Source organism: Cannabis sativa, chromosome 2 (genome assembly GCF_029168945.1).
Source record: "Cannabis sativa cultivar Pink pepper isolate KNU-18-1 chromosome 2, ASM2916894v1, whole genome shotgun sequence".
Taxonomy (NCBI): domain Eukaryota; kingdom Viridiplantae; phylum Streptophyta; class Magnoliopsida; order Rosales; family Cannabaceae; genus Cannabis; species Cannabis sativa.
Genome location: NC_083602.1, coordinates 15,502,083 through 15,527,195, shown reverse-complemented (window position 1 = coordinate 15,527,195; position 25,113 = coordinate 15,502,083). Strand labels below are relative to the sequence as shown.

Here is a 25,113-nt window from a genome sequence, read left to right as displayed (position 1 = left end):
TTGCTCTCAATTTATATGTTTATTTTTTCTTTCTTACATCTCTAAATTCAAATAACATAAAATAATATGTATTTATATAAATTAGTTTTATAGCTCTTATATATTATTTTCCCCATTCCAAATAGCAAATGTTTTATCATTCAAATCATATTTTACACAAGATAATTCGTGTAAGAAGGTACTTTAAGGACTAAAATAACCAATTAATATGGTAGTTAATAATTTTTTGAGAAAATAAAAGATATTACTAATTAGGTAAAACTCTGCAAAATCAAATAAAAGAATCTTTTCTGCTGATTTATATGTGATATACGTACGCAGTCACAACCATTCCGTTAAATATTTTGTCCATAAATATTTATATATATATATATGCAGCTCCACAATTAATGCATATTGTATATAACTTTTTCATGAATTAAAATAAATAATAGTAAAATTTTGTCGTTGTCTCAAATAATCCTAGCTAGCTCACAATATTTTTATAAATTAAATTCCAAGTCTTAAAAGTAAGAAACCTCAAGAAAATGTTTATCAATCAATAGACAATATAGGCAAATTAAACTAACTAAAATGCACACATAAATTATATATTTATACACACACTAAACACAAAATATATAAACATTTGCTGAGAAACAAATAGGCTCATAGAAGTGAGAGAATCAACTTCTTCTTTTCTTCTTTTTAGTATGGAAGTGAGAATCAACTTCTAACCTGCATCTTATCAAAGATTCAAAATATGTAATTTTGATAAATTTCATCTCTCTCCTCTTTCTCAGCCATTTCAATTATAGCCTTTAAAGTATTAATTGAACGAATTTTTTAGATATAATTATTCTTAAATTAATGATTATAAAATTGTTTCTAATAATAATAAGAGCATGGAATTAAATATTAATTAATACAGCTTATAAGGCCTCTTTAAAATAATTAAATCTGCTGCTAATTATTAAAAAAGACACTATATAGTGATGACCTTGACTGAGAGAACTGTGAAGAGTATTCGGTTCCCGTAAAAATGAATGATCAACATTACGATATATTGACCAAACGAATTTAATTACAATGACCTAATTTTATATATATATTTATAAAATCACCAAAAACAAATAAACCCTTTTCAGTTTCTACACATATACCTTGAAGAGAAAACTGTGAATATATTAGGTATATAGTATTCGGTTCCCCTTTGTCCAATTTTTAAGTAAAAAAATATCTGAAAAACAACTAGTATATATAATTGAACAAAATACTGAAATTAAAATCAGAACTAGTCTGAATTTGGATTTCTACTCCTTATATATTGGAATTAATGATCAGCCATTACAATTGACCAAGCAATATTTAATTACAATGACCTAATTATATGTATATGAAAAATCACCATAGCTATATAACTAATTACAAACAAATAAACCCTTCCTCAAAAAAAGAAACTCTAATCTTGATCATAGCAATTAACGGAGAATAATAATACCAGAAGTTGATAAGAATACTGAAGTTCTTTCTCATCATCGGTACTAGTCAGAAAGAAGATATTCGGCGACTGACAAATCCAAGGCCACGGCAGTCCTCTTTCTCGTTTCTTCTAGTTTCTTCTTCAGTGCCTCAAGCTCTTTCAAGTCGTTGCAGTTCTCAACGTCGAACTCCAGTAAATATCTCAACGAATCGTTAATGTTGAACACATCTTCACCTTGAGTCGAAGTCCCCGTTTCTGTCGACATTGACGAGGTCATCTCATGAGTGGCTTCGGCAGTGGAAGTCGAGGGAGACGATGAGACGAAGGGAGCTACGAGAGACTCGAAGGAAGAAGGAGTGGGGAAGGCTTGAACGTAGGGACGACCGGTCTCGGACAAGATGATAACGGCGATTTCAGCGCCGGTGAGGTGAGAAAGCTGTTTGGCCTTATTGAAGAGACCGGATTTTCTCTTAGAAAAAGAAACCAATCTTCGTTGCTTGTCGTCGATTTTCTCAATACGAAATTGTCGCTTCATTTTTATTTCACTCGGTGAGAATGAGGAGGAATGAATTGAAAGTGTTGACGTAGGAAGATTTGGTGAGAAAGAGATATGACAATAGTGGAGATCGATCGGGATTATATATATATATTTGAGTGTGTGGGTATTAGGGTGACTGACTCTTGGAATGTCTCACAGATTTGGACACAAGATTTGGGGGTCCCTACTTTACTTGCGTACTGCTACTACTGTAACGGCCAGCTGAGCTGTCATTTTTTTTTTATATTTTTTTAAGATTTTTATTTATTTGTCTGAAAACGAAAGTGGGATGATTATTTGTCCCTGTTTTTGCAAGATACGACCACATTTTTCAAATATGCCATAAAAGACCCCTTTTATCTCTTTAATTTAGTGTTATACCTATATATTAGAAGAGCTTATAAAAAAAAAAAAAACAAAACAAAACAAAAACTTATATATGAAAAATTAGAAGAATTACTTTCAAATAAGAATTAATTTTTTTTTTTAATGGACATGATATTATTTAATCGCAAAGTAAGCAAAATATTACTTGCTCAACTATTTTTAAAAAGCCAAAATAAATTATTATTATTATTATTATTATTTTGACAAAGCCAATTTAATATAGCATATTAAAAAAAGAATGTTAAAACTAATTATAAGTGTGTCAAAATTATATCTGATTTATAGTTAAGTGTTCCCATATAATTACTCATCATAAATATATAGCCCCAATAGTACTGTAAAAGTTGTGCAAAATTAGTACTAAAATGTATGAGCATCTCCCATACTCTTAAGCATATTTTTTAGCTAAAAGAGAGAGTCAACATTAAAAATATGAACTACAATTATACAAAATTTAGATAAAAAATGATAGAGTTCTCTATTTTTTTTTTTTTTTGCTAATTTTTTAATAGTATTTTAAATAAAAGTACATGGAAGTACAATTAATTCATTATTTTATTATTATTTTATTAAGAGTGGGTTTAGTAACACCTTTTTAATCAGTTTTTTATTTTAAAATTAAAAAAGTAAAAATATTTCTTAAAATCATATTCTATGAAACTATTTTTACTTTTCAATTTTTTAATTAAAAATCTTAACTTTAAAAAAAAAAAAAATCACTTTCAACATTTTTTAAATAGTTTTCTTTTAATCAATATTTTAGACTCCGACTCCAACTCAAACCTTAGAAACCGAACCCGACCCCAACCCCGGACTTGGACCCACCCCCAATCCCGATCTCAGACTCGACTTAAATAAAATCAACAAATGGAAATAAAATTTATAGAATATTAAAAAACAAAAATGGTTATACAATACATTTTTATTTTTTATAATCAAAATTTTAAAAACAAAAATTTTACTTTTATTTTTGTGATTAATAAATTTTAAAATAAAAGTATTACCAAACAACACTTAAATTAATCAAAATTTAATAAATTCACAAACTATTATAAAGATCAATGATTGAATTAAGACTAAAAAAATGAGTGTCTTTTTTAAGATTTCAGCTTAAATTTACCTAAAAAATAATACCTTTAAACATGGTCTACTAGAACTAATATATATTTTTATTTATTGCGAATTAGACCGACCAAATAGAAATAGGGCCCATTTTTCAAAGCCAAATTTGGCACAAAATTTACATCTGTAATGGTCTTACAAATTCTCACTTCCAGCTAAGTTTGTACAAGAAAAATTCAGATTATAACAAACTATCATTCAAAGACCAGAATAGGAAATATTTTCTATGCAACAACATTATGTGGACTGTAAACAATTAAACTGTGATGAAGCTGATGCTACACTCTTCAAACTCTTACAAACCCCTTAACAATTGCAAGTGCAGCAGAACCAAAAACAAAGAAATGCTCATCAAGACAACCCTTCTTGGACCTTGCATAAGCATATATTGGCATCTCCCTTTTGCTCTATGCTCAGCAATCACCAAAAATATTCTCCGACCATAATAATCTTGTGCAAAACACAATATTGAGATTGCCATTTTGTTTTCGGACACGTGCTCACTGATTTTCTCACTTCTCCTTCTTAGCCAAGGCTTCTGCTTTGAACTCACTGCCAGCACTGACCACAAAGCCTGCACCGACCTGGAATGCAGTGCAATGTAAGATACCTATTGCAAGTCTACATAAAATACAGAGAGAGAGAGAGAGAGAGAGAGAGAGCGAGAGAGAGAAATCTAACTTGGCAATCTTTGAGTATGACACGCTCTTGGAGTTGTACATTGCTGCATATCACCGAGCCTTGAATTGAACAACCATCTCCGATTGTAACATGATTCATAACTATTGAGTTAACAACCTGTACATATTCAAGAAAATGAAAAGTACACAGAAATTATAGTCGCACGTTTTTAGGAAATTATATCGAAATAACACCATTCATTCCCTCATGTTTATAAACTAATGAAGGATAGGAAATATAGAAAACAAATTAAGCTTATCCCTTAAACCTCTATAATCAAGAAACCCTTGTACCTTCACATTAGAGCCTATCCGACAGTGACGGCCAATAACAGATCTTTTAACACTGCACTTGTCACCCATTTGTGAACCTTCCCCTAACATACATTGTGGTCCCACCTAAAATCATTCAAACAGATCATGAGTACAATAATAATGAACTTAACTTGAAATTTTGTTGTAATGACCTAAACTTTCCAAACACATTATACTAACATTGACTTGTATTCATTTTGAAAGCAAATATTTGCATAGGTGTTGAACTCACAGTTGTTTTCGACCCAAGCTCTGCTGAAGGATGTATTATGTTATGATGGGCAGATAAAGAATACCCAGACAAATGAATCTTTTCTCCTATGACCTGACATAGTTAGAGAAAAACAGAAAGAAATTTGAAACTAGAAACTGCTTGAACCCAAAATGCAGTCAAGAAAAATATATATTTGTGTGTGTGTGTGTGTGTTAGAGAGAGAGAGAGAGAGAGAGAGAGAGAGAGAGAGAGAGGGAGAAACCCGAGCCAGAGCCAGGTTAAATGATTACATCAGAAGAGAGAGAGAGAGAGAGAGAGAGAGAGAGAGAGAGAGAGAGAGAGAGAGAGAGAGAGGGGGGGAGGTTCAAAAGGGATTTTACAGTAATCTCACATCTCGATTAATGTCACTGAATGCTTGTATGGAATTTAATCTTGCACAGTATTTACTGCTGTCAGCAATGTAAACACAACACTTATGAGTCCTGACAGGGGAAGAGCCATTAGGACCTAAAGCATAAAGTTGGTGAAAGCTTGGTTTTGATGCATTAGCCAGGATCTGAGACTGAACCAGTTGGTTATTGTGTGAGCCAACCTTCTCATTTCCATTTTCTTCTGGCTGTGGTACACCATTTAACCATACTTCTGATCTCTAATACTCACAAAAAGAACAAAAAAAATAAATAAATGAAACTAGCAGTGATCTTAAAGGAAATCATCTAACTAAAAGGAACTTATCATGCAGCGAACAAAATGAACTAACCAGTTGGCTCCGAACAAGATAAGGTAATACATCTCGCTTTAAACTATGAAAGGTCTCCTTTTGATCTAGAACTTCCTGTAGAACAGACCTGGAGGGAAATCAAGAACTCATCAATGAATGTGACAATCAATTTGTATTCAAACAAGATTTAAAAATAAAAAAGCAGAAAGTGAAAAAAAACCTCTTAAATGCATATAAATGAGCATCCATCAGATCTGACTGAATTTCCATCTACAAGAAGAGAGCAATGACAAAATATGTGTGAAACATCAAATTTTACAATATCTCATCAAAATCAGCTTATGCCAGCATAAATCTTTCAACAGACGCAGGCATACATTTATTTCAAAAAGTCATTCAATTAAGATTTAGAAGGGGTTATAAGAAATGAAAGTAATAGACATGGCCGCTTTAAAAAGGGATGCATATAAATTAGCTAGCGAAGTGTCTCGTTTGGCACTCCGGAAATTAAAAGACTAGAAGTCAATCAATAACTCAAATTTAGGTTGAGCAGAAAAAAACAAAGCATCTCAAATGTTTCTAAATACTACCAACCATCTCACATTATCATCAACTCCAGCAGATGGAAACAGTTATATATAAAAGTCAATAGGAAATAAACAAAAAAATAGATAAAAAATAATTAGATGAGTTCTAAAATCCATTACCTGCCCCACTGCACGAAGTATGCTCTTTTGGATTCGAATATCCTTCTCAAGTTCTGCCCCTAATGAGAATTAAAAGGCACAAGCTAAGACACCTATCACTTAATATCATTACAGAAGAAAAAGATAAGAAATATAATGATCAGATATAACCTGTTGCTATGTAGAGTAAAAACTGTTTAGTTGGGTCCAACCCAATCAGATTAACACGTCCAGGCTTCTTGGCTTTGTCCTTTCCTCCAGAAGATGTAGAGTCTAGAGGTCCACTAATAGGAGTGGAGCAAAGCATTGCAGTTACAACTGCATCATTGCGTCTATGAGCAGCAGCCACTGCACCAGGAGGAACATCAGAAACAATATCACCACTCACAACCTGCAACAGCAAAAAGAGCCAACAGCTACAGCAAAGCCAACTATTGAAAACTCAAAACACTATAGGGAACAGAATCAAACCAAAATATCATTTGCTGTCAGGTGGTGTGAAATTGCCCGAAGTGCACCAGCTGTTCCAACATCCTCTGGGACTGCAGCAACCTGCAGTATATTGAAAAATTTCTAAGCTCTGTGTTTCCATTAAACTAAAAATAATAATGATACCTCTATATGTTTAGTAAAGTTGATTGGTGGAAAATAGCAAATCATCATACAAGAGCCATGTTCTTATAACACTGTAATAGCCAGCTTTCAATGAACACGGATAGCAGAGGAAGAAGAGAAGTCATGCATAGTAACCCCACTCTACTGGAAAGAGCAAGATGGGAGTTTTGATACCAACCATGAGATACAATAAAAATCAGTTCTCATTACAGGAACAAATCATTTGAGGCCATTTGTTTGGCAGAAATATGGATGGGACTGGAATGTTGTAGACCAAGCCCATGTTTGGTACTCAAAGAAGATGAAACAAAATTAAGCAGAATTTAACATATATAAAAATACTTCAGCTGGTGACATCAAATTAAATGAACACTGCAAGTAATCTTGTGATGGATTTTAAGGTCTGAAGACCCAAACAAAACATTTCAGATTGTTTGAGTGGTTAAGAGTTTCTAGATCCCTATATACTACGAAAGCTAACTGGTGAAAATGAAATAGGCACCCCTGTTCTAAGATAAAGAAGATTACAGTTACAGTAACTCTTGTCTACAAAGAGAATAATGATTTGCCTAAATATTGGTTCAATGAAGATGACTAGGTGAGAAAAGTTTTAAGTGGAAAGAGCTAAATAATAAGTTGCAAAGATACAACTATGAATTAGATAACTACTTTTCTTCCTAGGCACTGCAACTGTCTCAAAGAGAATGAAAGCACAGAGGACACAAGCTTTCATTACACACAAAAAAAAAAAAAAAAATTAGCTTCTTTATCTTGATAATGCAACATTGCAAACTCATAATCTGGTGGTTTCATATTTTTGGGTGGCTGAAAATGATGTTGGACTTTTACGTGGGCTGTCTTGCTGGGATTTTCACTTTTTATTTTTAATTAAATTTGAGTGATTGAGAATTTAAGCATGTTTGAATACTTGAGTAACAAAGAAGAATTAAAAGCTAAGGACAAACAAGTTGGTAGGAGACAAGAACATGATAATGGTGATATAAAAATAGTCTTTAGAGCATTTTTTTTTTCATGACTTAGGTGTTTGGTAGGAAGGAGGGAGCGTAGGATGGATGGAGAGTTAATGAAAGATGGAGAATATAAGGGAGGGGGAGGCGAGTAATAATCTTTTTATGTTGTTTGGTAAGAAGGATGGAGTGATAGAAGAATAGAATTAGATAATGTTATTAATTTATAAAATTACAATATATCTCCATAATTATTTAATAATATTTGTTGAGGGTTTTTTGTAATTTACGATAATTGAATACGGAGAGTTCCAAGCTTTCCATTAATGGAGGAATTCTAAATTGGAGGTTTGAGTGGATTTGCTATCTTCTCACCTCTCCTTTCTCTCCTTCAATCTTTCTTGTCAAACAAAAGGATTTGTCATCTCCTCCCACCTCTCATCCCCATCCATCCACTTCTCCCTCCTACCAAACATAGTATTAGCTTTATAATTACCATGACCTCCCTACTCCAGATCTTAGTCAGCACAATTTCTTCCACTTAAATAATTAAATTGGGCCTCCCATCGAACAATGCAATAGACTAATATATCCTTTTTCATGATTTTTAGAAACTATTCACTTGGCAGCAACCATCATTTCAACATGCAATTAAGCACCATAAACTATCAACAACAGCAATAAAGGAAAAACTAGACACTCTTCACATTTTATCAACTACGACAAGTAATTGAAGATGATTTCAAACTAATATCATGTGCAGGTCAACTATAAAAGTATCAAAAATAAAAATTATTTATTAGTTATCTTAAGCTAAACTAATTAGTTAAAACTAATACCATAACAGCAATATATACAGAAATAATATTGCGGGTAAGTATCAACTATCAACTATAATTCTTAATTTATCACAGCTTAAGCAAAATTTTTAGTCAAAAGTAGAAATTAATATAGCTACATGAACAAAATTGAGGAGAAATTCCTGTTAACCAAGTACCTCAACATGTAAACGATCAACATAAGCTCCAGATATCCAGCCCCCAACTTTAAGAGCTGCATCTTCACCTTCAACCACCTACATGATTGCACAAAGCAAAATCAACTCTTACTTTAGAGTATTCGCTATAGATAACAATACGAAATTTCCACCTCAACCAAGCCATGACTTGTTTGATCATTTCCTACAGTCAGGAGCATACAAGAACATACAAGACTCGGGATTAAAAAGAGAAAACAGATTGTATTGAGAAAAAAAATCATACAACAATGAGATCCTTGAGATTATTGAGTTCCAATAGCTCCAGAACGTAGGAGAGGACCGGCCGGTTCGCCACCGGAAGCAGCGCTTTCGGAACCTCCTGCCATCATGAAGAAAAGGACTGATTCGTAAGGTAATAAGCCGCAATGGAATTATAAAATAAAAAAGTGGGTGAACATTTTCCGTTCCCGTTTCTGTTTTTCTCAGAGAATGAATTATTCTCGGGAATCAAAAGGAAAGAGAGAGTAGGGAAAAACCTTTGAGACAAGAGGAACGAGATTCTTTGAGGAGCCCCCTGCTAAGACCACCACCTGAAAATCCATGGTAGAGACTGTTGAGAGAGAGAGAGAGGGTTTTGGTGGGGTTCTTTGAAAATGTTGGATTGAAGGAGCAAAGCAACCAAACAAAGCCGGTCTGGTCTTTGGTCTGTGACACTGTAAGTGTCTTATGTTTATGTTTGTGCCATTTACCTGGGGAAGGAGCCAGAGGAAAGGGCCTCTCATCAAATTTGGGTTCGTCAGGCAGGCCCAATAATTATATGAATTTTTTTCACAAATACACAAAAATAATATAATTATTTTTTTGAGAAATTTATACACCTAAAAGTAAAAGCAATTTTTTTTTATATATTTTTACGGATAATTTTATATTTTTATGTACATTTTTCTAATTTACATTTCTGTGGAATGTTTTGTACAGGTATTATTTGTTTTTATTAGAAAAAGTATATTGCTTTCACGTTTTTAATGTGGCATCAAAATGATGAAAAAGAAACACTGTTTTATTGTAAAATAAATCATGTTGCTTTCACTAGCACCAACATCAAAATGATATTTTTCAAAAACAACTGACAACTCTTTATTTTTGTAAAAAAGTACAAATAATCCATACAAATGTAAAGAAAAAATGAAAGAAATTTTTAAAAAATAGTTCCGTGAAAATGTAAAATTTTTGTCAATTTTTATATTTATGAAATAACTTACATAACATCGATTTTTGTAAATTTTTTACATTTGTACGTTTTTTTATTTTTCTTATATTTTTACAGTACTTTATAAAATTATATAAAAATAACAAGCAAACGACTTCAAAACAACAACAAGATAACATAAAAATAATACATAAATAATAAAAAAAATAACAAAATAACAAAAATACACATAAAAATACATTAAAAACCCACATTTTATGTAAATAGAATTAAAAAAAATATATAAAAATGTTGAAAACTTCATTTTGCAATTATCCTAGGATTTTTCATAAAAACATTTTTTAATAAAATAAAAATACTATTTAATGGTCCTATCTTTCCAAAATACGACCTTAAATTTTCAAAAATATAAATACGATATCTTCGTTAGCAACTACAAATTAATTGACATCAATCCATTACACATTAATACACGTGAAACGAAAACCTTAAAATAACTAAATATGATTGATTGAAAAATTGCTACTGTATAATTTTGTTGTGTGTACATATTCAACAATTCAACAACAATTGCTGCTGAATGCTAGTTAGGAAGAAAGAAAAATAGTACACAATTCTTTCCAAAACTCAACATAATTCTTTCTGATTGCCTTTTGAGTTTTTCAGTGGATGGATAGTGTAATGGTACACACTTTGAAAATACATTTTCAACTATTTTTGTTGTCATATGATGAAGTTATTGCAATGGTCAATACTGAAATCATATCGAAGAGCTTGATATTGCTTCATGTTGATAAAAGCACTTTTTGTACATCCTTCTATATATTTTTGCACCTTCAAATTCAGCATGTATTTCTCTCTCAGTTCTAATCCCCATTGGATTCTTCAACAGCCATCCCTCACTATCACATAACACACTCGACTCTACTTCATCAATGTGTTTTAGAGTATTTGACTCACCATCAAATTGAAACCTCATGTCCACTGCCACTTCATACACATCTGACTGTATCAACACCTAATTGCCAATATAACAGCATACACATATTTATTTTTATGACAATATAGATAAGAATGAATACAAGATTATGGCATGAAAAGATGAAGAAAAGTGTTTATCTACCTCCCCTCCATCCATTAAACTTGCAGCTATGGAATCTACTAATGGCTTTTGCACCACCCTCCTCTTATGATGTCTTTTCTTAAAATGAGGATCTGGGCACTGCCCATTAAAGAAAATAAACATGACCAAACAAAGAATTGTCTAACCTTTGACTGTATTAGAAAGCACGGGACAAGAGGGTACACTAACCAGGATTGAAACCAGCATCAAAGGTCCAGGATAGTTAGAGACTACTTGTTTGAAAGAATTTGTGGCATTTGCATAGATGAAATGTCTGTAATTATATATATATATAATATCAGTTCATTGGTACAAGACCTTTCACGAACTAATATGAATTCATTAACCCTTACACATTATCAAGATTTATCTCCTTAACCCAGTACTGAGCACGGTTCACCAGCTGTATGAAAAAACAAGTGAATTAATACCTCATGATTTAGATGAGAGAAAGGAAAAAAATAAGAAGAGAAGGGCCAAAGATGATTTATCAAATTACACAGATGAAGCTTTCTACTACAATAAAACTAAACCAAAGAGTTTTTCCTTACTTTCTCTCTTATTTCCAATCCCAAATAATTTCTTACACCAGCATTTTTTTTGCCCAACCACATGAGAAATCTGCCGCTACCTGAAATATTCATCCTTTAGATTATGACTGCAATTTATAGCTTGCAAAAACTATGACTTGGGATAATTAGCAAAGGTTGTCTTTTTGTTTTTTCTGTTTTAATAGAATAATGGCAAGTTGATTTGAACTGAATGCAGGAAGAACAAAAACCAATTATTCTGATCATAAAAGATAAATTAAATTACAACATAACAAAGAATTGAATAGTGCAAAGAAAATACCAAACAAAGTAATTCTAGTATTCTATTGCAAACTCAATTGTTCGATTTGATTTGTGCATATCCAAATAAAGATGTTTTAAGTGTTGATCATACCACTTCCAATATCCACCATTAGTGGCAATGTTGGATCTCTAAAGACTTGATTCCAATGGGGCACTTGTACTGGCACCTACAAAAAGAAACATGAAAATGGTTTCTACTAAATGTTTAGGTATTAAATGTTGTAGAAATGAAAGAAAAAGGAAAAGGGAACATACAGAAAAAGTGGTCTTGAGAGGATTGACATGTTGCCTGATTCTGACATTACCCAGTTCCTACATACATAGAAAGAAAATTAAAATTGAGAACTGAAGTGGACAATGAATGAATATGAAAGAGTGAGATAATTTAATAAAGGAGGGACCTTGTCAGGAAGAGGAAGGTTAAGGTCAGCATATTCCAAGGCTACAAGTTCCGGACTACTTAATTGCTTGTCTTGGAGTTGGAGTTGGAGTTGGTCAGAGCAAGAAGCAGAGGTAACCATTCTTGTATAGCCGTTACAAGCCCAATGCTTAAACCTGAAGCTAAATCCCTTTAAACCCATTGAGGGAAAACTGGTTTGTCTAAATGTGGGAGATAAACCCACCATAATCCCACTCCTACTCATGCTATCACCCCGCGAATTCCCAACAACCCAATTAAACTAATCCATCTTCCCTGAAATATTGAGACCAAGCACTTGAAGTTGAAGGAAGGAAAATAAAAAGGCTTCCTTTACAGGTCTTGTGTCTACAGTGTTCAGTTGCCCTGAGAAGTATCAGGGTGGGTGCAGTTATGGATAAAGTAAAAGGGCCGTAGAGCAAAATGAATAAATTTACAATAATAACCCTCAACCATTAAACCCTTTATTTCTCACTCTCTCTCAGTACCTCATCTCACTACAGTACGCACTCACCTTGGTCTCTGCAACACCACGCCCAGCCTCACACAGGTCAGTATTTTCATGCTTCTCATTATGGATTTTTATTTTTTCATTTTTTTGGTTCTTGGGTTATTTAGTTGCAAGAAGTTTCGTTTCAATTAAATGAAAGTTTATTTTGATTTCAAGTTTGTTTGCTTTTCTCTTGTAAAATAATTGAGTGAAAATCGTAAGTTTCAAGTTATATTCGCATACTTGAACTTCAATTGCAGCTATGATTTCAATATGTGGTTTCCTATCTATAATTTGAGCTGTGGTATATCTGAGCTAATATTGTTTAAAGGGGGTGGTAAAAATTTGATGACCGTAATGTTCTTAAACTCAACTAGTCAATGATATAAGAATTTTATGCTAACTTTCTGGAGTCAAGAGATGGTAAATGTTTTGTAAGAAAGAAAATGGTACCCATTACTTTTGAAGTTGAAGAAGATGCGTTTTGATTAATGAATTTTGATCATCTGTATTTAGTTGGATTTTGTTCAAACGATCTTTACTAAGGGAGCCCGGTTTACTTTTAATGAGAATGACAATGAGAATTTGTTCTTTTGTCAACTTAATAGAGTTGCCAAAGCTTGAGTTTGCCAACGCCAGTTTATACCCCTCTGCTCATTTCTCTGATATTCAAATGGATCACATTTAATTGGTTTATGCAATAATGGAAGGGAAAACCATTGATGTGGGTCGAGTTATTCTTCGTAGTTTTATTGAGAGGGTGTATGCTAGTACCACTAGTGGTTTGGGGGGCATGGATTGTTCATAACTACCTTTCCAAAGTTTGGTAGTGATGTAGAGAGGAAAGCCAAATAGCCAATAACTCACTCTAAAGAGTCAAATCATGAATTATCCATTACCCATGACAACAAAAGAAGCCGCTGCCCAAGCTTGAGCTCGCCGCAATAGGCATCACCCTGCATCTAATGATAACTCAGATCAAGATAATGCCAATGCTGTCTAGATAATATCCATTACCCATGACAACAAAAGAAGCCGCTGCCCAAGCTTGAGCTCGCCGCAATAGGCATCACCGTGCATCTAATGATAACTCAGATCAAGATAATGCCAATGCTGTCTAGATAATATCCATTACCCATGACAACAAAAGAAGCCGCTGCCCAAGCTTGAGCTCGCCGCAATAGGCATCACCCTGCATCTAATGATAACTCAGATCAAGATAATGCCAATGCTGTCTAGATAATATCCATTACCCATTTGTTTTTTTTTTTTTTTTTTTTTTGAGTTGTTATATCTTATATATAGTTATGTGTTGGATTTTTATTTGATTATTCATTATCCCAAGTTTCTTTTTGGGTGTTAAAATGGAGAAAGTGAAGCTTGCTGGGCTGTGTTTTTAAGTTATGAATTTGTTATCTCTTATGTCATTTGAATATATTGTTTCATATTTTATTGCTATATTCTGAATCTTTTTAATGAGACTTCTAATGTACACATAAATGCATTTCTCTGATTGTTTTTTTTATTTTAAATTAGATGGAGACGTTCTTGTATTCATTGTAGTGTCGTCAGGACTCTTATCTGGGCAATTGTTGATGTATCTTGTAATAATCACATATTGTAGTTATAAATCTAAAGGCAGCAGCCACAAAGTAGGCCAATTCCATCTTATGGTCGCTATTATCATCTTCAATCGTGGGTAATCATTCTGCATTATCATGGACCATAAAGATAATCAATCTCCTCAAGGTTCCTTAACATGTTCCTTCTTTTTATTTAGTTATTTTAGTGGGGATAGTTTTAGTTTTATCTCATTGCGTGATTTAATTTTAATTTTAATATGGAGCCATGCATGTGGAACAGTTCGGATTCTGCTCGAATTCTTGGAGGTTGCAATTACTTCAGTTGTTTTCCTTAAAGGAGTTTACCCTTCAGGTTTGGTTTTACATTGTTTCTTTGTAGTGTTTGGCTGCCAAGAAAATTTGTGTTTCAATATTACCGATAAAAATGAGATTTTTTTTTTCTTTTTTCCTTCAATGAAAATCTTGACATACATTGCACTTGTGGTCCCAGTGATAGAATTGCTTTTTCAATAACAGATGATCTATTTTTTGGGTCTTGTTTGAAGGTGCTTTTGAAAGAAGGAGGTATATGAATTTGGTAGTTCAAAGAGCTCGCCATCCCGAACTTAGAGATTATATCCATTCTTCAGTTTGGGGACTTCTTCCTTTCATTGAAAAGGTTGGCCTTGGTCCTTTGTTCTTTGTTTACTTCATTTCTAGATATTTCTATCCATAATTGGAGTCTTAGAGGTGAAGTTAGATTATTCTCAAAATTTATTATTATTAATTGTCCTTAACAAATTGAAACACTACAATGAAAAGAATTGTAAGCTAAATTGATTCAAAATTGAGTTTAACCTTCACATTGCACTAATCATGTGAGAGATTCACAAATTACATATGCACTAACTGTGGAAGAAAACACAATAATAGAAGCAAATCATTAAGATTTTGATCATAATCAATCAGCATAGCCATTATAGACCATAAAGCATACACAAGCACTCTGGAGTCCATGAATGTTTAGCATTTTGAGAAAGTTTATTGTTTATATTTGGATTTTGGTCTTAGAAGCTCCAAACCGACCTCTCATCACAAGTGTGTTTCTTTCTTGCATTTGCATTTTGAGAATGTTTTTTTTTGTTAATATTTGGTCTTTGAAATCGGCATCCCACCAATTATGTGTTTCTTTTCTGCATTTGCATATGTTGCATAACTTTTTTTTGAGTAAATTATTAGATGTTGTCCATGGGATTTGAATTGTACAAGATCCTAGAATTTCACTTAAAGTTGATGTTTCTCACACCTTTTGTCACCAAATGATACTTGCTAGACACCCATAATAATCTTTAGAAACCCTCTCTATTCAAAATAATATTTTTTGAAACAATGATATAGAAATTGTTATGTAGGTATCCAGGACGAACTCGAATCTTAGTCCTTGTGGGATCAAACCACATGTCTTGACTGTTTGAGCTATCCTGCTTGGGTTTCTACGAAAAAAGTAATCATTAGACACCATGTACTAGTATTTCGGGGTATTGCTCATGCTGCCTCATGCTAAGGCTGTTCAATCTGAATTTCCAATATTCTAGCAATTTCACTGAATAGTTAAAAAGACAGAAATTGATTGATCCAAAATTTGTTTCTACTGCTTTAGTGACATAGCACTATATCTACCTGATGTTGGGCAATGGGAAAATTGAATAAAGATTCCTGTATACTTTTCATTTACAAGTCGACCAACATTTGCCTTAACCAAATTCAACAAGATCATAGTATATGCTTTCTGGTTACATTGTTCTTACTTTTCTGGCAATGTTATCCTTTTAAACTACCAAGAAATTCCCCTAAAATAATGCTCTTCTGAATTAGGATTTGGTTGAAAGAGTAGCAGTAATCTTCTTCAATGCAGACAACAACCCTGTGGAAAGATTTATCTTCAAGCTTGTGGTGAACCAGTCTTATGGCTCTAAGGTTGAAGAAGCCGACTTGGAGTTCTCCCTTAGGTCGTTTTTGATCAAGCTTTCTGTCTCAGAACCACTTACTAATGTTCTTTCTCATGGTAATGCCTACTACTTTTTCGCATATTGTATTCAATTTCATCTGCTTATGTCAATCTTGGGTTTAGCATTGATCAGATATTGGTGCTTTTGCATAAATGAATAATTTCACTCGTTTGTGTTTACATAAGTTGGAAATTGGTGCGTGTGTACAGATTGCAGGTGGGAGATTACAGCTTATTTCCGATCCCTCCCTGATAAAAGTACAAGTAAAGATGCAGGGTTATGGATTCCAACAGACACAAAACAATGGCATCAACCTCCATTGATAACTCCAATCAAGTCAATGAGTAGTGAACCTCTGTCTTTACAGTTATACCTAGAACATCCAAGTCTGAATTAGGCTTCCCCAGTTATACTTAAAACTTCTTACATGTGTTGTAAGAACTCTTGTGAGGACTTGTGCTTTATGCTCCTCACCAAGAGTGCTTCGAAAGTAAATAAATAAATATTGCTTCTTCACAAGTTCGGTTTGATCTGGGTGATTGATTTCACAGAGTAGATTCTAAGATTCTCTCCCATTTACTGTAACCACTTCCTTTTGTCTCAGTTTACAGTGTTTTTTTTAAGTACATTTTTATTGGATTCATAAAATTAAGTTGTTGATTTCATGTTATGGCTAAGGCACTGAGTCACTATTAAGTGTTTGTAAAAATTTCTCACAAGATTTCACTCTTGCTTTTGATCCCATATTTATATTATATAAGACTCAAGTTTTTCTACTTCAGTGCAAGTCTCTAGAATCTGATATGAATCCTCACCTACTTCTCACCACCTTTCACTCTCACTAAAGTTATGTCTCTTTTGAATCTCTCAAACCCTAACATGAAATCTTTATTCCAATCTTTTGTTAATTTGAAATTTCTTTTTTATTTCTGATTTTGATGTGTAGTAAAATGATCTTCAAATTTTATAGAAAAATAAATGGAGCTTCAGATAAGGACAGGAGGAAATGAGAAGGGGGCTCAAATATATGACCTTGGCTATCTAAACAAAATCCCAATTTAATTATCATTTTGTTATGTTGATGGTGACTAAGGGAACCTTATATATAAGGGATACCCAATATAGGAATGGGAAATTATAGTAAATAGCCCTAAATCATAGGAGTATGTTAGTTTATATCCTCATTTCAAAAAAATATAGCAAATGACCCTAAATCATAAGACTATGTTAGTAAATGTCCTCATTTCAATTTTTTTTTTTTTTTAGAATTAGAAGCAAATTATTTAAACATTATGGTATATCTATATTAGTTTTGTTAAAATCTTTTTTATTTTAAAGTTATGTCAATTTTTTTTAATTTTTTATGAGTTGTTTTGGGTTGTTGGTATATAGATTTTTATTGCATTTCCGTATATTTCTATTTTGTTGTATGGTATATTATTATTCTTAGATGATATTTATTTTTTATTATGATATGTATAATAGTGGTATATAATTTTATTAGCATAATAAAAATATTTTAATGTATGTATATAATTTTATTGCCATGCTACATATATTTGATTATTATTTTTATATTTTTTGATTGTATGATTATTTATTTTAAATAATATTTAATTAGTTTTTATTTTATTATATACAATGGTCATGGTATATATATTTTAATTGTGGTATATAATTTAGTTAGTATAGTATAGATATATATGTATTAGTAATCTATATTTTTATTATTATTATTTTTTGTATATATGTTTTGGTGTATGGTATATGTATTTTTTGTTATACGGTATATAATTTTTTTTAAATAATATTTAAGTTTTATTTTCTATTGTACTTTTGTTGACAAAATACATAATTTTATTAGCATCCTATATATTTTTATTTTTATTTATTGTTATTATTATATATATTTTTATTGTAAGGTATATATTTTATGTTATATGGTATATAAGTTTTATTGTATAGTATATCATTTTATTTTAGATAATGAATGTTTAGTTTTATTTTAGTATACATAAAGGTGATATAAAATTTTGTTAATATGATATATATAATTTTTTTTAATAATATTATATTATTTTGTTTTATTTTTTATTGTAGGTATATACGTTTTATTGTATGGTATATGATTTTTGTTGTTTATAATATATTATTTATTTAATATGATATTTAGTTTCTATTTTATTATATATAAATTTTTTGTATGTATTCATATTTTAATGGTGGTATATATAATTTTGTTAGCATGATATATATATTTTTTGAGTATTAATTTAGTATTGTTATAATTTTTTTGTGGTATATAATTTTATTACTACGGTATATTAATTTTCTGTACTACGATATATCTAATACTGTTGTATATATTTAAATGATCTAATATATTTATTTATTTTTGTTACAATATCATAATATGCAATACTAAAAAAAATTATGTAACTTAATTTTGTTATTATATATATTTTTTTAAAAAAAATATGTGATAAATCTACTTTCATAATTTTTATTATCTAATTTATTAGATTTGGCCATTTTCTTAATTTTTTTAAAAAGTGGACATTTACTAACTTAGTTACCAAATTGAGGGTCATTTTGCATCTCAACCCTATAGGAATTGACTCAGAGCAAGTGGCCTATTGCTTAAGTGTTAATATATGGATTTGTTTTTTTTTTTTTTGGGAATTTACATGGTATACTAATTTTTGCTATTTTTTTACAAAAAATACTGTCAGTCGGTATTTTTTACTTTTTTACTGTATTTTTTTATAAGTTTTATATTGCAGTATACTGTGTTAAGTTTTCACTGGTATTATATTGGTGTTTTTTAGTTGTTCTACTGTTGTTTTGAGTTGTTCTGTTTTCACTGGTGTTTTATTGATATTTTATAAAAATACAGTATTTTTGAAAAAAAATTCCGTGTGACAGTATTTTTGTAAAAGTTAACCCAAATTCCAGTATTTTTGTAAATTTTCCTTTTTTTTTTTGTAAGAGGAATGGATTTGGAGTTAACCAGATTGGACCCATGTCTGGGCCTGTCCTAACTGGTATTGGGCTTTGAAATTGCACACGTCATCATTCTGGAAACCCGAATAACATTAGTTTAATGATTTTTTTTAAAATATAATTTTTAAAATTTTAAATTATATATGTGGCGCGGATATGAAAATTGTCTAAACAACTACGTCATCATTCTATTTATCACGTGTGAGAAAACCTAACAGAAGAACCATTCCTAGTATGAATAGTTTGTGAACTATTTTTAACGGCTGAAAAATTCAAGAGCACAATAATAGATATATCATAATTTGTAGGCAAAAATCCTAAATAGCCATAAAAAATGATCTATTTGACTAAGTTTATGATTTTGATTAAAGCTGAAAATACAAAATAAATAAAAGTTGCACCTTGTTTTGGGTAACTATTCTGTAACTCTTTTGTTTTCGTAATGAAGTTATTTTTAAAGTGTTTGAATATTAATTAAAAAAAATTATAAATAAAATAAAAATTATTGAAATTAAAATATAGTTTCTAATATATTCTTTACGTAGTACAAATCCATACATATAACGTACATTTTTTTTTTCTTAACAAAAACATTTCATTAAAAAGGCAAAGGCCAACCAAAAAGATAAAGTCTTAAGTGGAAACAAGAGGCTCCACCTCCTCAGAGGACACAAAACCAAAAAATAGAATGAGTAGCAGCAGCCCACGCTACAAGAGCATGAGCATGAAGGTTAATAGTCCTGCGAATCCACACCACTCTAGCATCAATCAAAGAATCCAGCCAATTTAAAAGAAGATTAAATAAATACTTATCTTGCCAGCATGGAGCCTTTTTAGCCAAAATATCATCCACCAACACTTTACAATCTGAAAGGAGAATTGAACTCTGCCAGCCACGCAAGAAGCAGAGAGAAGCTGCATGAAGAAGAACAATGATTTCTCCTTAAAGAAGAGAGGAGATATCAAACTTGACTGTCAAAGCTTCCAACACAACTCCACTATTGTCCTTCACAATGATAGCTCCCACAACCCACGAGCCTCTACAAGCAACATCCACAAAGATACAAACAATGTCTACTAGGAAGACCGGCATCACGTCATCAGCACTAGGAGCTACATAAGATCTTATGAATTCAGGAGTCAAGACCTAAGAAATTTAGGTTGCAGAGTTTTGAGCTAAAGCTAATAAGCTCGCCACCGATGGAAAAATACCCTCATGATAAGCTTTATTCCTTGCCTTCCACAGCTCAAAGCACAGACATCCTACGAAATACTAAATTACACCTTGAGATCAAGGGGAATGCCAAGATGAAGATCAGGATTTATGATCCAGTTCAATAAGACAAAAGAATTATCAAAAAATAAATCATCAGTTCTCAATCCCCATTGACTAAAAAATCAAGCTCCTTTAGCCACAGGGCAGCTAAAAAAGAGATGTTGGAAGAATCCTCACCCACATGACAGATGGAGCAAGTCATTCTATTGCCAAAAACCCATTGGAGACGGCTACCAAAAGGAAGAATATCTCTTCCAAGCTTCCACAAGACCAGATGAAGTTTTTCATGGACCTTAAGCTTCTAAAGTTCTTCCCACAGAGGGTCCTGATGGCCCCACTGATGCTTAATCAGAGCTCTACAAGCCAGTTTGGTAGAGAAACAACCATCATGAGCATCTTTCCAAATGAGTTCATTAGGGTGTGTAGGTGGCAACCTCTTCAAAGAAAGAATTGACTCATCCAAGCTAGGCACAAACCATTGGTGAAGCTTGTTCGAGTCCCAATCACCATTTGCCTTAACCAAACAAGGGGTAACAAAAGATGGGGAGACCTCAATAATAGGATTAAAAGCAGCTCGATAATTATCCCAGGCTATCCAAGGAATCTAGGGGGACTTCTAAATGTCAATAGCAGTACTAGGGCCTACTAGGAGACAAGTTTCTTTTCTAAGAACCTCTCTTGTAGCCATCACTCCATGAGCTCCAAAAGACAATGGACCATGTTCATTTAACGACCAGAAAGAAGAGGAATTATGACAATACTTGGCCAAAAAGGAACGACACCACAATGATCGATCCCCCAAAGCTAATTTCCATCCTAATTTGCAAATAAGTGACAAGTTAATATCTTTAAAGCATTTCAAATTTAGGCCACCTTTATCAAAAGGAAGACAAATGGATTCCTAAGATGCCAAAGCCAAATAGCGATTACGATCTACTCTCCCCATCCATCAAAATTTTCAGACAAGCCTATCCAACTTTTCACAAAGGCCTTTTGGAAGGAGAAAGGTAGACATAGTATAAAGAGGAGAACTCAAAGCCACTGATCTAATGAGAGTGGTCACTCCTAGGGGTGTTCACAAAGTATCCGATCCAATCCAATCCGCACGATCCAATCCAATCCAATCCGCAAAATGCGGATATCCGCACTTGTGCGGATTGGATTGGATTGAAAAATTTAAAATCCGCACTTGTGCGGATTGGATGTTGTTTGACCTCAAAAAGTAACCGATCCAATCCAATCCGCACTTAATTATATATATTTTTAAAAAATTATAATATGTAATATATATTAATTTAAAAAAGACACAAACTTCTAATTTCTTAATCTTTTTTAGTAATATATTGAGTTGGTGCATTTTATTTATTTTGTAATAAAAAACACAAGAAAAATAATTCTTATCCACATAGACACATACACATAAAGTTTAAATATATATACTAGCTTATTTATTTTAGTAATTAGATACATATATATTTTAGTGTAAATCTAAACATAAGTATATATATATATATTAATATATATGTATATTGGTTTAATTTGTATATAAATAGAGATGGAAATAGATTAGTATTAGAGATTAAGAAACAATAGTCTTTTTTTATTTTTTTTTCTATGAAATATTAAATAATTTATTATTAAAAAAGTAACCAATCCAAAATAACCGATCCAATCCGCACTATTGCGGATTGGATTGGATTGGATTTAAACTCTTATGCGGATCGGATTGGATCCAAAATATGAAATCCGCACTTAGTGCGGATTGGATGTTGTTTGACCAAAAAAGTGCGGATTGGATCGGATGAACACCCCTAGTCACTCCCGCCTGAGAGAGAATTTTTCAGCGTCATCCCTCAATGCGAGCACGAAGATTATCCCTAACAAATTGGAAATCTTTTTTCTTGCTGTTAAAGAAGAATATTGGGTTCCCTAAAAACTTATCATGCAGATTCAGAGCCCGAAAACCCAATGCTTTATAAATATCCACTCTTTGTGAGCCTCAACATTTTTTGAAAAGACAATAGCAGACTTCCCCACATTGATAACCTGCCCAGACCACGTGCAATAATCCTCTAGACACTTCTGAACACAAACAACTTCTCTCAAATCAGCTCTACAGAAACAAAAGTATCGTCTGCACACATCAAGTGAGAGATAGAAGGGCATCGAGAATTGATCTTAAAACCATGCAACCGTCCTTGTTCAAACTGTTTCAACAACATCTGATAAAGAACCTCACTACAGATAATAAACAAATACGATGATAACGGATCACCCTGACGTAATCCTCTTTGAGGACAAAATTGTCTGAGAGGGCCTCCATTAAGGAGAACGGGGTAAGAAACTGAGGAGACATACTTCAAAATAAGAGAAATGAATCTCTCATGAAAACCAAAAGATCTCAATGACTGTTCCAGGAACTTCCTTTCGATCCTACCATAGGCTTTAGACATGTCAAGTTTAAGGCCAACATAGCTACACAAGCTGCTTCTTTTCTTAAAAGAATCCATAATCTCATGGGCAATGATACTATTTTCCGCAATCCATCTCCCCGGAACAAAAGCAGACTAGAATGGGGAAATAATATCACTAAGAAAAGGCCGCAAACGATTTGCCAAGAGTTTTGAAATGACTGTATACGCAAAATTGCATAAGCTTATTGGCCTAAACTCATCAAAAGTATGTGCCCCTAGTTTTTTTGGAATAAGCACAACAAAAGTTTGATTCAAAGTCTTTACAAACTCACCTGTCTCAAAAAATTGGATAACAGTGTTAACCACATCATTGCCCACTATATCCTAGTAATCCTTATAAAATTTTCTAGGCATACCATCAGGCCTCGGAGCTGTAAGAGCCGGCAAAGACCAAATCACATCCCGAATCCTCAGAAGCAGAAAAATTCTCAAAAGAGTCACATTCATCTCATTAGTAACCACCTGTTGGACATAGGGAACGAGATTTGGAGAAACAAGGAAGAATGTGGAATACACTGCCTGGAATTTAGAGATGAAATAATCTCCCATTGCTTGTCGGCCTTCAATCCAATTCACTCCATTATCAGAAACAACCCTAATAAAATTTCTCTTCCGCTTGATAATAGTAGCCACATGGAAAAATTTGGAGTTACGATCCCCATGTTTATACCAAAGCTCCCTAGATTTTTGTTTCCAAATTTCAAGCTGGCGGGATTCCACCTCTTCAATTTCCAACAAAATTTCAACTTCCAGAAGTAAGTTTTGCTTGGAGGGCATTCATTGTTGAACCTCCAAAAGAAGTTTATTCAACAGTTCAAGTTTTCTTTTATAAAAACCAAAGTAAATTCAGTTCCATTTGGTAAGATATTTTCTCGTGAAAGACAGACGAGTACCATGATGGGGCCAAAGAATTAAATAGTTTTATATAGTGTGTTTTTAGGTTTTTTTATTTGGGATAAGTTGAGAAATACTTCTTTTTTGTATCAATTAATCAAAAATACCCTTAAATTTATTTTATTAAAATATACCCACTTTTATAAGTGAGTTGTTTAATATATCTTCACTCACTACTTAAGTCTATCATATAATTATATTAACTTAAGAGGTTTAATGGAAACATTATTTATAAAAGTGGTTAATCTTCAAAAATATGAGAATGAAAGTAAAAATTAAAACAAATAAAATAAAGTGATTATATAAGAGAAATTTGATATTATATGCTTAAAATTAATTTATCCACTAAAAATATGCTAGCTACTTACACCATTTTTCTCATCTAATTTTACCCCTAAACAAATAAAAACCAAACATTCATCTCTCTCTCTCTCTCTAGGATACTCACACCACACACACGCACATACTCTACCAGTCGGACTACCCATCACCGGAGCTAGTGTTGTTCGGCCGCCTTACATTTCAAAAAAACTTCTCTCGTTTTTTGCGTTTTTTTCTTCTGTTTTACCAGTTTTTTGCGATATTTTGCGATATTTAACGATATATTTGCAATGATAGAACAAATCTGAGGTCAGGGATGAAGTTTAGTGATGATTTGCGATATTTAGCGATGTTTAGCGATATTTCGCGATGTGTTTTCGCGATGTTGTGAATTGAAGACATTTAAAGATGTTTTCATGATTTCGCGATAAAGCGACATCTAGCGATGTTTCGCGACATCGTCAAAAATTAGAAAAAAAATGCAAAAAACAAGTATTGTTGTGAATTGGAGACATTTAGAGATGTTTCAAGATTTCACGATGTTTTGCGACATCGTCAAAAATAAAAAAAAAATGCAAAAAACAAGCGCTAGATGGGTCAGAAACTAGAAAAAAAATGCGGTGGTCGTGGGTTGTCTTGGGTGCTTCTCGTGGGTTGTTGTGGGTCGTCGCGAGTCGTCATGGGTCTTCTCGGTCGTGGGTCGTCTTGGTCGGTCGGAGCTCGTGACAGTCGGGGCTTGAAAGGTTTGGGGCTGGATGGGAATAACTGTAATACCCTGGAATTAAGGAAATG

At 32.5% G+C, this 25,113-nt stretch overlaps 4 protein-coding genes across 5 annotated transcripts; 1 reads left to right on the top strand and 3 right to left on the bottom strand.

Annotated features, from left to right (window-relative positions):
- Nucleotides 1-1,523: 1,523 nt before the first annotated feature.
- On the bottom strand, nt 1,524-1,997 carry LOC115720098 (MADS-box transcription factor 23-like). The gene has a single exon (XM_030649260.2). The coding sequence runs from the start codon at nt 1,995-1,997 to the stop codon at nt 1,524-1,526; it is 474 nt and encodes a 157-aa protein (XP_030505120.2).
- A 1,587-nt stretch (nt 1,998-3,584) lies between these two features.
- Nucleotides 3,585-9,465, bottom strand: LOC115719628 (uncharacterized). The gene is made up of 13 exons (XM_030648737.2): nt 9,224-9,465; nt 8,971-9,066; nt 8,706-8,783; nt 6,597-6,677; nt 6,297-6,516; nt 6,147-6,205; nt 5,660-5,709; nt 5,479-5,566; nt 5,110-5,367; nt 4,737-4,829; nt 4,484-4,588; nt 4,191-4,307; nt 3,585-4,093 (listed from the first exon to the last, which is right to left on the bottom strand). Exons 1-13 carry the CDS (start codon nt 9,287-9,289, stop codon nt 4,022-4,024), a joined length of 1,383 nt encoding a protein of 460 aa, XP_030504597.1. The 5' UTR covers nt 9,290-9,465; the 3' UTR covers nt 3,585-4,021.
- Nucleotides 9,466-10,388: 923 nt separating this feature from the next.
- LOC115720906 (uncharacterized) lies at nt 10,389-12,660 on the bottom strand. Its single transcript, XM_030650115.2, has 8 exons — nt 12,276-12,660; nt 12,130-12,186; nt 11,966-12,041; nt 11,572-11,651; nt 11,374-11,423; nt 11,210-11,294; nt 11,021-11,119; nt 10,389-10,915 (listed from the first exon to the last, which is right to left on the bottom strand). The coding sequence occupies exons 1-8, from the start codon at nt 12,516-12,518 to the stop codon at nt 10,658-10,660; spliced, it is 948 nt and encodes a 315-aa protein (XP_030505975.2). The 5' UTR covers nt 12,519-12,660; the 3' UTR covers nt 10,389-10,657.
- Nucleotides 12,661-12,701: 41 nt separating this feature from the next.
- LOC115720907 (DNA polymerase zeta processivity subunit) lies at nt 12,702-17,133 on the top strand. 2 transcript variants are annotated; one of them, XM_030650116.2, is made up of 6 exons: nt 12,702-12,842; nt 14,319-14,531; nt 14,646-14,717; nt 14,911-15,023; nt 16,220-16,409; nt 16,563-17,133. In XM_030650116.2, the coding sequence occupies exons 2-6, from the start codon at nt 14,501-14,503 to the stop codon at nt 16,748-16,750; spliced, it is 594 nt and encodes a 197-aa protein (XP_030505976.2). In that variant the 5' UTR covers nt 12,702-12,842; nt 14,319-14,500; the 3' UTR covers nt 16,751-17,133. The 2 variants fall into 2 exon arrangements, with proteins under 2 accessions (XP_030505976.2, XP_030505977.2); XM_030650117.2 differs by having other exon boundaries at nt 12,705-12,842; nt 14,407-14,531.
- Nucleotides 17,134-25,113: the final 7,980 nt, after the last annotated feature.

Coding starts and splice junctions, on each gene's coding strand:
- LOC115720098 (XM_030649260.2), bottom strand. CDS start 1,997: ATGAAGCGACAATTTCGTATTGAGAAAATCGACGACAAGCAACGAAGA.
- LOC115719628 (XM_030648737.2), bottom strand. CDS start 9,289: ATGGATTTTCAGGTGGTGGTCTTAGCAGGGGGCTCCTCAAAGAATCTC. Junction 4,830..5,109: donor TCAGTGACATTAATCGAGAT/GTGAGATTACTG, acceptor TAACTATGTCAG/GTCATAGGAGAAAAGATTCA. Junction 4,094..4,190: donor TCATACTCAAAGATTGCCAA/GTTAGATTTCTC, acceptor ACTGCATTCCAG/GTCGGTGCAGGCTTTGTGGT.
- LOC115720906 (XM_030650115.2), bottom strand. CDS start 12,518: ATGAGTAGGAGTGGGATTATGGTGGGTTTATCTCCCACATTTAGACAA. Junction 12,187..12,275: donor ACCTTCCTCTTCCTGACAAG/GTCCCTCCTTTA, acceptor CTATGTATGTAG/GAACTGGGTAATGTCAGAAT. Junction 11,120..11,209: donor TGATGCTGGTTTCAATCCTG/GTTAGTGTACCC, acceptor TTTAATGGGCAG/TGCCCAGATCCTCATTTTAA.
- LOC115720907 (XM_030650116.2), top strand. CDS start 14,501: ATGGACCATAAAGATAATCAATCTCCTCAAG. Junction 15,024..16,219: donor TTCTTCCTTTCATTGAAAAG/GTTGGCCTTGGT, acceptor CTTCTGAATTAG/GATTTGGTTGAAAGAGTAGC. Junction 16,410..16,562: donor TACTAATGTTCTTTCTCATG/GTAATGCCTACT, acceptor GCGTGTGTACAG/ATTGCAGGTGGGAGATTACA.